Source organism: Benincasa hispida, chromosome 11, assembly GCF_027475165.1.
Source record: "Benincasa hispida cultivar pf3 chromosome 11, pf3_genome.v1.1, whole genome shotgun sequence".
Taxonomy (NCBI): Eukaryota; Viridiplantae; Streptophyta; class Magnoliopsida; order Cucurbitales; family Cucurbitaceae; genus Benincasa; species Benincasa hispida.
In genome coordinates this window covers 19,846,130-19,857,059 of record NC_143488.1, presented here as the reverse complement: position 1 = coordinate 19,857,059, position 10,930 = coordinate 19,846,130, and the positions used below count along the sequence as shown (strand labels likewise).

General features: G+C 29.6%; 1 protein-coding gene across 1 annotated transcript; it reads right to left on the bottom strand.

Annotated features, from left to right (window-relative positions):
• Positions 1-4,177: 4,177 nt before the first annotated feature.
• On the bottom strand, positions 4,178-8,361 carry FQR1 (flavodoxin-like quinone reductase 1). The gene is made up of 4 exons (XM_039047092.2): positions 8,158-8,361; positions 5,283-5,376; positions 4,700-4,962; positions 4,178-4,591 (listed from the first exon to the last, which is right to left on the bottom strand). Exons 1-4 carry the CDS (start codon positions 8,178-8,180, stop codon positions 4,360-4,362), a joined length of 612 nt encoding a protein of 203 aa, XP_038903020.1. The 5' UTR covers positions 8,181-8,361; the 3' UTR covers positions 4,178-4,359.
• Between the last annotated feature and the right edge of the window lie 2,569 nt (positions 8,362-10,930).

Sequence of the window (10,930 nt, the reverse complement as noted above, 5' to 3'; positions counted from 1 at the left end):
TCAATTATAGTCAAATAATTATTCAATTATAGTATGATTATTAGCTCTTTTTTCTCTTTTTTTATATATATTTCTATGGAAAGTTCAAATAAAGTGAAGACTCTCGCTCTCTCAGTATCGCTCTCTCCTAAGATCTCGCTCTCTTGATCTCGCTCTCGCGCTCTTGCTCTCGCTCTCTCCTAAGATCTCGCTCTCTCACTCTCACTCTCTCTCAATATCTCGCTCTCTCTATTATTGTTGTTATTTTTCCATTAATGATTACTAGCTTTCATTTCTTCTGGAACAATCACAAACACCTTTTTTATTATGGATCTACTTTTTTGTTCGTAGACAAAGCTAATTCGGAATTGTCTTTCATTCCAAGGAATAACTTGTATCCATGCGCTTCATATTCGCTTGGAGTTCACTCCCAGAAATATAGTCATCCCCACCCCCTCACGTCAATCCCATAGGCCTCCGTCTAATTCGAATTGATAACAAAATGCATAGGTTGTTAGAAGCAGCTCGAGTACACAGATACATATAGTATACCATCTCATTACTTTATTTCCTCTATGAGGGAAAAAGAAAAGTAATAAACCTGCAATCTCGAGGGTAGATGTGTGTCGAAACTTCAACGTTCGACAACCTAAGCGAGATTCGCGAGATTTCCCTTGTCGAGGGTTGAAGTTTCGACTTATGTATTGTTTCCAAGTTTTTCTTTGTTCGTCGAGTTCTTAACGTTCGACCTCCACATTAGTCGAGTTCTCAACGTTCGACCTCTAGGCTCGGATTCTCAAAACAACAATATTTCTTTAATAAGTTTCAAAACAATAATATTTCTCTAATAAGTTTTGAAAACAACAATATTAATATTAAAGGTCCCTCCCTCGTCTGTCGTTTCAGATTTCTTCCATTCTTATCTCCCAACTTCTCTCTTCTTCATCCGATTGGTAACATCCTCTTCGTCTCCTCCATTTCTCTTCCTCCAATTGTCTTTTCTTGCTCGATTTTCTCTTCTTGCTTGAAATTTTTGGTTCAGATCTACCTTTTTTGCGAGTTCTTGCTTTAGATCTATTTTTTTGGATTTTTTTTTTTTAGATCTACCTTTTTTTTTGTAGTTTTTGTTCATGTCTACTTCTTTTGGGTTTTTTTTTTTTTTTTTTTGAGATCTACTTTCCTTTGGAGTTCTTTGTTCGAGTTTATTATTATTCTTTTTTTTTTGGATTTTTTTCGTGGGTTTTGGATACATAGACCTGTAGGGTTTTGCATGGTTTTTTTTTTTTTGTGGCTTTGGATCTACTTTTCTCTGCATGTTAGATCTACTTTAGAGTTTTTATAATTTTTGTCATAATAGGGTTAAGAAAATAGGTGTATGGTTGAAAATTAATCAATAATAGTAAAGCAAAAAAAAAAAAAAAAAAAAAAAAAAAAAAAAAAAAAAAAAAAAACCAATCTCATTTAAAACACTGCATCACATATCCCAACTCAACTTTGCAGATTACTAATTTTTTTACTCAACTCAACTCAGTATCCAAACACAGACAACAATTACTAACTCAACTCACACCCTCAAACACAGACAATTTAACTTTCTAGATAATTTAATTCCTCAAATATAATTACCAACTCAATTCAATTAAACTCCCTATTTTTATCGCGCACCAAATGTCTCATAAGAGAATAACACAACAAAAACAAAGTTTTAGAGAGACAAAATATTTAGTAAGAAAATGAGAAAGTATTTAGAAAGAGAAACACAAATAGAGAAAGAGAACAATTTTAGAGAGAAAATAAGTTAGAATGATAGAAAAATTTAAAAGAAAAAATATATTAGAGATAGTAACAGAAAGAATTTGAAATAATAAAAACAAAATATGAGCAAGTTTTATAGAGAGAGGTTAGGGAAAAATTTTATAATAGATGAAAAGTATATATAAACATATAGAATCAATTTTCATTTTAAAGTTATTTTTTATGATAAAATACGTTGATGTCAACCTTTTATATAACTCAATAATTTATTTTACTGTTATTAAAGGTTTATGATCCTAAAAACTAAGTTTTAGAAATTATTTATTTATTACCGATATAAAATTTTATATAAAAACTAAATACTATTTCTAAATTTTAAATTAACACGTACCGTTAATAATAAATTTTGTTAAGCTAAAGCCCTATTATTGTATTATTAGTTGGTATAAATTTTATATAACAAAAATAGAACATATCTTTATTGGAATGTTAAAAATATCTATTGAAATAGTAATAGTTTCCTATTTTATTAAACTAGTATAAAAATAGGAAGATTATTTTAAATGATAAAATGATTAAAAATATTTATAAATATAGCAAAATATCACAATCTATCTGCGACAGACGACGATAGATTGCTATCTATATCTATCATGACACAAATAGACACGTATAGTAGTTTATCACGGTCTATTGCAGTCTATCCTAGATAGACAGTGAAATTTTACTACATGATGTAAATATTTTGATTAATTTTGTTATATATGAAAGCAACTCATAATATATATATATATATAAAATAAGGCAGCCCTTCAACTTTATATTTTGTATCAAAATATAACTTTATACTCTTAAATTTTAAAAAAAAAAATTCAAAAATACCTTTGTCATTAGTTTTAGACGGAAACCATCAAAGTTTTGTTTCAAAAATACTCCTAAACTTTCAAAATTTTAAAAAATGCCTTTAATTTTTTTCAAAAGTACTTTCACCGTTGGTATATGAACAATTCATACAAATATCCTCAATTCTTTCATATAAATATTCCCACTTTTTTCTTCTTTTTTTAATTTTTGCACCAAAATTTTTCGCAGTAAAAATAAAAACCAAAATTTTAAGTTAAAACAAAAAATATAAGAAAATTTCGAAATCAAAATTTCCCCTTAAAGCATACTAAAACGCTAAATAGTCAAATAAAAAGATATTTGGCTATTAACATACGTTCAACTACTAACATACAACTTTGTTAAAACGTTTAAATAAAAAAATTCCTTTGGTGCGTTCATTATTCTTTTTCTTCTTATTATAGTCCATATACCTTCATCTAAGTATGCAATTTTATTTATTTATTTATTCATTTATTTTAGGTATAAAAATGTCAAGCATTTAACAAAAAAGGGATAAGAGGGTATTGAAGAAGAGAGAAAAGAGGAAAAATAAACAAGTAAGACGGTATTAACAGTTTTTTTCATATAATAGTAAGGTATTTTTGAAAAATTTTTTAAGTTTGATGGTATTTTTTAAACTTTTGGAAGTTAGGGTATTTTTGATACAAAACACTAATGGTTTTAAACTAATGGTAAGGGTACTTGAGCTCATCTTGAAAGTTTAAGGGTATTTTGGAAACTTTTGAAATTTCAAAGGTATTTTTGACACAAAGTATAGAGTTTATGGATATTTTGTATAATTTAGTCTGAAATAAACTCGGGCACAAATGTTTAAAAGATTACACCCATGGATAGACATTCGAAACCCATGAAAATGAAAGGGTAAAGAAATTCTTGTCAAGAGGAATATATGATTATGTAAGGGAATCAGTATTAATCCTTGGTCAAATTTCCAACCAAAAGTATGCTAGCTCATAAACTGATAAGTTTTAGTTTATAAAGGGTGATATCCATAACAAGTATTTTGGTTGTTTGTGTATTTTGATTTGTATTAGAAAGTTGAAATTTATATTGTTTTGAGTTTTGATTTGTTATAACAATTGAAACTCAGATTATTAGAATTTCATAATTAAGGATAAGGAAATGTAACTACATCTAAGTGTAAGCCTCTTAATTTTGAACTACATAGTTTTAGTGACGACTTGTTAGAGGAGATGGCAACAGTAACTATTTTAGAAGTTTTTTTTTGACATATCTACGATATAATGTAAATGTATAAATTAGACTTTTTGACATATCTACACAAAGGCACTAATTTGTTGTAATTTTTTATCATTCTTTAATACAGTTGATATGGTCCCCTTTGAGAAAAGGATAAGACAGTACTATTTATAAGATTGCAAGATGTATACTAAAAGAAAAAAAGTGTCTGAAATCAACATTTATAACATGTTTGGATCATCTCCCTAAGTACTTAGTGTTTTTAGGTAACCTGATCAACTCTTTAAAAATACTATATTGAATAGCAAAGGCAAAATGGCAAGCATTTGGTGAGGAATTTTGAAACTAAATGTCAAAGCATGTATCATTTAAAAAGACTATATTCTGAAGCACACGTACCATAATACGATGCACAAACCAAACAATCCAATGATTTATTACAAGGAAATTGAAATTCAAAATGGTGAAAAAATGGGAAATGGTTTTCCAAACAGTAACTTTGGCATGATAAACTTAAGTTTAGGCTGATCCCTTGAGCTTCTTTGTGATGGTAGCGAGGTACTTTCCTTGGTGGAAGGCTTGCTCCAACTCAAGAGTGGTTGGTTTCCTTGAGCCATCGCCTGCGAAAGTTCCAGCTCCGTAAGGACTTCCACCTTTAACATGCTCCATCTCAAACATGCCAGCGCCAAAAGTGTAACCAATGGGTACGAATATCATTCCGTGGTGTGTTAGTTGAGTGATGGCAGTCAGCCTGTTATGATACATAATTGTATTCAAGTCAGGAGATTCCTCTTATGGATGTATTAATATCATTTGAGATGTGTTTGATTTATCAAAGTAAACGATATGTGGAACTTACGCGGTAGTTTCTTGCCCACCTCCCTGAGATCCGGTGCTGAAAAAGATACCAGCAGGCTTGCCTGCAAGTTGTTGGGTTCTCCAAAGACCTCCAGTTGCGTCCAGAAATGCTTTGAATTGAGCAGCCATCATACCAAATCTAGTCGGGAAGCCAAAAACAAACCCATCGGCCTCAGAGAGTTCGTTTGGGGTGATTATTGGTACATCACTCTTTGGTGGTGCACTCATTTTGCCAAGGACTTCCTCGGGTAATGTTTCGGGAACCTAAACAAGCGTTTGTCAGGCAAGGAATTGCATGACAGCTAGTACAAGCAAAAGACTACTACAGCAAGAACAATACGGAACCCATATCTTGATGGTTGGTCTACAAATTTTAGTACGTACAGTTGAAAATAAAGTGACCAAAAACTTTTTGCAAATTGGCTAAGCCAATACGAAATTCTTAGTCATCAAAAAGAAACTAGTCAATGGCACTAGAAAGTGGGTGTACGTAGAGGCTTTAAACTGACAAGCTATACCCAATAGCAGATCATGCTCGTCGAAAATAAAAAAAGTTAGTCAAATGTTAGTTTTTCAGATGTTACCTGCCACAACTTTGCTTCAACGCCTTCTACAGATTGAGCCCCCTTCTTAATCTCTTCTGCAAGTTTCTCAACATGTCCGTACATGGAATAGTAACTGTAGCAATAGCAGCAAATTAATTTTATAACCATAGGAGTGCCTTACACAAAATATTAAGGGGCACATTTATGTAAGCAGAAAAATAGTTCCAACTTTTCAGAACAGAAAAAGTAGCAATGAATCTTATCATTACAAGCTACAATGCATCCAGATCACCAGAAAGACGTACTTATTTCAAATGCAGTCTCTTATATTGTCGACGCAGGACAGTATTTGGAATCACTTTTTAAGTATAAAAAAAGTATTCTTAAGGACTTAGAAAGTCATTTCCAAACAGATCCTTGGTCTTTAGTGTTAGATTCATTGTTTACTAATTGCATAGTAATCAGGGAAAGCTTATAACTTGTCCAATATGTCCTGAAAAGTTTCTAATTTGTTGTACAAAATAAACAAGGTAACTATGGATTGAAGCCAGTTCATAATACTTTAATATCATCATTCTTAAAGGTGGCACACGAAGGGACGTAGCATTCAAACTAATCAATGTGAAAGCCAATGCTGTATGTTTTCAATTAATGTTAACACATTCCAATTCCTATATCCCAAACAAATGAAAATAAGGAAAAGGGAAATCCATTGGCAGGATAGCATATTCAATAATCGAGAATTTGCCAACAAATCCATCTAAACCTCACTTGAGTAAAGATCGTGATATAAGGAATATATGGCATGTAAATGCACAGGCAACCAGCTAGCAGGTAGATAGGTAGTTGAATGCAAGCAAAATAAACATGTCCAAATGAGTGTGCAAGTAAATTCATGAAGTGAAGCGTTTGACCTGAATCTTCCTACTGGGATTTGGCTATATCCAAAGAACTATATAAGTAAATACTCAAAAGTACAATAACTTAATGGAAATCAACGTTCCTACTTTCCAAAAGCTTTTATAAATAATAGTAACACCAAGAAAAGAAAGGGAAAAAGTTAGTCGTCCTTTGTATATTATAAGTTATATCTAATTAAATAGTTGAACCATAAACAAGTCAACTAATAAATAATTTTACTCAATACTTGCTACATCTAAAGACACAAAGACAACATCGCAACAAAGTCTTTCAAATCCAATACATATGTTGAATATGGCACTTAAAATAAGTTGAATTCAAAAAAGTTATAATTGATAAGAACTAAACGTGACGTATTTAAAGCACATTGCGTCCCGTTATCAGTTTAAATATTCCCAATTATCCATATAACTTATTTATTGAACCACAATGCTATTCACTCTGCCACTAGACCAGGTATGACAACGCATGATGACTAAGCTGAAAAGTTTTGTTTGATACAAACAGGTTATAGGATTTTCTTCACATTTTGAGTTTTTAGAGCAATGACTATTAGATAGCATAGTTGAATTGGTTAAGACATAAATTTTTTACCAAGAGATTAAAGGTTCAAGTAATCAATGAATCTTAAGAATGAGTTTATCAACACTTCTCGAACCACAATGCAAAAACCTAAAGTTTGGAAGTAAAAGTGTCTGAACATTATCCGCAACTGAAGCATAGGAAATAAGCTCAGAAGATAAAAGATTCCATACAGGAGCCGGAGCACTGTTAATAGGTACTTAATACAGGACCATGTTTCTTAATGAGCAGAGCTGCTGTATAGTTTGCTAAGCATGTCTAATTCAAAGTTAAAAACTACATATAAGATATGCCTCAATGATTAAAAACATCTGTATTCCTAAATTTATTAAACAATCCCTTTTCTTTAAGTAACCACGAAGGACGTGTTATAAATGCTTTACCAGCAGGGAATAAATATTTGCAAGACAACAAATCTGTCTTAGCCACCATTGATAATTTTAACTCTTTCCAACACAAAAAACTTCAACATTTAAAACTAATGTATACAAACTTTTAATAACTGTAGAATAGGTCTCTTGGTTAGTCAAATTTTCCATGGTCGCAAACTAAAGTAGTCAATTTTAACAAATCAAATAGGGACCTGTTGGAAAACTGAACTCCGACTGAACTACGCAGCTAATATTTCAAGAATCCCATTAAACATAAAAATGAATGTTTGGCCTGTGAATCCTTCGGAACTACTGTTGTTTGGGCTAATTTCGTTTTAAATAACAATGGTAATGAAAGACAAAAGAAATAAATGGTAGATTTTACAATATTCCTGGTTACGTTAGGAAAAGAAAAAAAACAAGGCAACAAGTGTAGCTGCTTAAGGATTGAGAAACACAGGATATCAAAGCGTTTGACATGTTCCAAGACCTCAACAAATACTGAAGTTCAATAATCAAAAGCAAAAAAATGACTCAATTACCCGCTTTAGAAAGTAAAGAATTTTCCAGAAAAGAAAATACAAACCGAAACCTCATTTCCGAATTAATCCTACGAAATTAATCAAATTATATAAGGGGGAAAAAGAAGAGATTTCAATTGTTAGGCATCTTCCCCAATGATTCAGTTCCCAAGCATACAACATGACACAAAAGCACCAACATCATCCCAACGAAACAATTATTTATCAACAACATAATCAAAAGAAAGCATAAATCGCAATGAGATCCACCACAACGAACCGAAATTGAAAGAACACAGGATCCAAAACCAACAATTAAACAAGAAATCAGGAAACAACTGCCGAAATGGAAATGATGGATCAAATCAGAAAACAAAACTCAAAGGTGAAAGCGATCGAAATGCGAAACGAAATCAAAGAACATCAGAGAAAATGGGAGCCAGAAACCAAAAATGCAAAAAAAAAAAAAAAAAAAAAAAAAAAAAAAAAAGGAAAATTGGAGCAGAGGAAAGCACATACACAATATACACTTTGGTAGCCATTGATGCAGTGATGCGAGGTTTGTGGGAAATTGTTGTTCGTGATTTTGATCCTTTTATAACTCGTTAACGATGAAGAAGTTGTTGAAAGCAAGGGGATTATTTATAGGTGCAGGATCCGCCTCGGCTTCTTAATTTTAGTCAATATTACTACCGGCTACCATTAATTTTTTTTTATGGTGTTTATTTTCCTAAACAAAATATATTTTTCCTTTTCTTTCTCTTTTTACCACTAAATTTTTTACACGTGTTTGTATTTAAAAATAATATGTATTTTTTCCTACCTATTCGGGTATAATTCAATGAATAAAAAAGAAAAAAAAAACCATTAATACCATAATAGTTATTTAATTATTGAATCAATTCGAATGCAAGTATCCATTGTTTCTATGGTAGAATGTTAGTTAAATCTCCTAATCATAAATATATGTTTTTTGCTATTTGAAATCTTTTACATCAACTAGTTGCTCGAGTACCTTTTATCGAGAGTTTTTTAGAGCTATAACTCAAATACATACACTAGCTTCCTCGTAGATCTTACTTGAAAAATCAAGAAAAAAAATATATCAATTATCATCTTAAAATGCATGATATGATTCCTATCTTATAATTGTTGAACTAAAAAGAAAGTTATCATGACTAGGGATAGAGTCGATGTTAGAAACAATTATTGAGTGAGATCGTCTCATAACAATGTTTGGATGTCAACAATATTCATATTTTAGATTGAATTTGGTAATAAGCATATTTTCTCTCAATTTAGAGTTAAATTTTTACCCAAATTCTAAAAACAAAAACAAGATTTGAAATATTACTTTTTTTAATTTTCATAATTTGGTTTGATTTTTTAAAACGTTGGTAAAAAATAAATAATCAATCAAGAAATTTAAAATAAAATGAGTATTTATATATGTCTTAAATTGCAAAAAAAAAAAAAAAAAAATCAAAGTTACCGAATAGAATCTTAATAATTATTAGATATAAATATAAAATTTTCCTCTAATGTATTCAATAATGTGAAATTAGAGGCAACACTAATAATTTCTTCAATACAAAATTAAGAACAAAATTCAAAAAAATAAAGAAATATATAAAACGACGTGAGGAATAATGATGGTATGGTGGTGTCACGCCCGTCATCATCATCGCCGGTCGTTACTAAATTCCAATGCCTCTAGAAGATTCAACCCTCCTTTTTTTTTAGCTTCTTTTCCCTTCAAATACTCTTCACCTTACAATTAAATTTCATATTTATTTTCATTTACATATTTTGACTTTTCACCTTATCAAAATTCTCGAAAGTTTCATTTCTTTAAAAACTATTTCTCTCTCTCTTTTTATTATTTTGCCCCCTTTTTACAAAGCTTCTTTGTTTTGCAAAAAGACATGAAGCTAAAACCAAACATAGATTATTTAACATAAAAGAAAATACTAAAAGTGAGAGTTTATTATATTATTCCATTATTACTTTTCTTTTTTTTTTTTTTGTTTTCCAACTCATAATAATTTCTGTGTACACAGAACTGTTTTAGTCAACATTGATTTGCTATCAAAATTTGTTTTTATCAATTATTCAATAAAAATTTAAATTTATAATGGATCCCAATTATTGGACTTTTTTAAAATAAGAAAAGAAAAAATTATTGGATTGCTTTATCATAAACTTTTAAGTATAGAGTGGAAGACTGAACTTCTGATCTCTTGAATCGAAGTACATGTCAATGCTATTGAATTAAGTTTACTTTGACTTGTTATAGTTATTTTATTCCTAAGGCTAATTAACAAAACCATATAAAATTTAAAAAGATATATAATTGCAATGAATAGCACTTTTAGACATATATAACAATATTTTAAAAGAATTACAATATAACCATTTTGTCCATGTACAAGGTAATTTTTTAAATATGAATTAATATATCCGTGAAAGAAATCTATCACTGATAGACTTTGGCTAGGCATTTTTTACATTTTTAATGTACTAGATTTAAATTTGGCTATATCTACAAATTTATTTCAATTGTGTTATACCTGTTAATACTTTAAGCATGATTACTATATTTGCAACTACCCCAAATTAATATACCTATGCTTTAGAAAGACGATATATATATATATATATATATATATATTAATTAGAAGTATTTTAGTTCATTTAAAATGAGGAAAATAGCTTATTTATGAATTTAAATATTTTTAAAGACTTTATTTAAAGATGTTTCCAACACCAATATAATAAATTAAAGTAATTGCAATGGATAGCACTTTTATGACTAATAATTTAGTGTATAGCAACGAATTACAAATATAGCAAAATCTAATAGTGATAGATTCTTATTAGTAATATGATTTATCACTATAGACTCTTGAAATTTGATTTACATTTTGTTATATTTACAATTTCTATTACATTATTCTATATGTGCTGACATTTTAGATTTAATGGTTATATTTGTTGCAAATATTTTTAAATTTTGGTAACATGTGAACAGATTTAGAAAACTTTGATTTGGTGGGTACCTTATAAAATTAATCGACAAATACTTTAAAGTAAATACATTGCCATATCAAATTAATTAAATATAGACAACTCCATAATTGCAAATTTAATAAAATCATGAAACCAAATATTGGATGATTGATTTTTAGGCTTATTAATTGGGTTGTTAATTCTTTGAAGACTAAATTCATAGAATAAAAATATTAGGTATGGTGCCAAATGATATATTAAAAAAACGTAAAGTCAAAGTAAG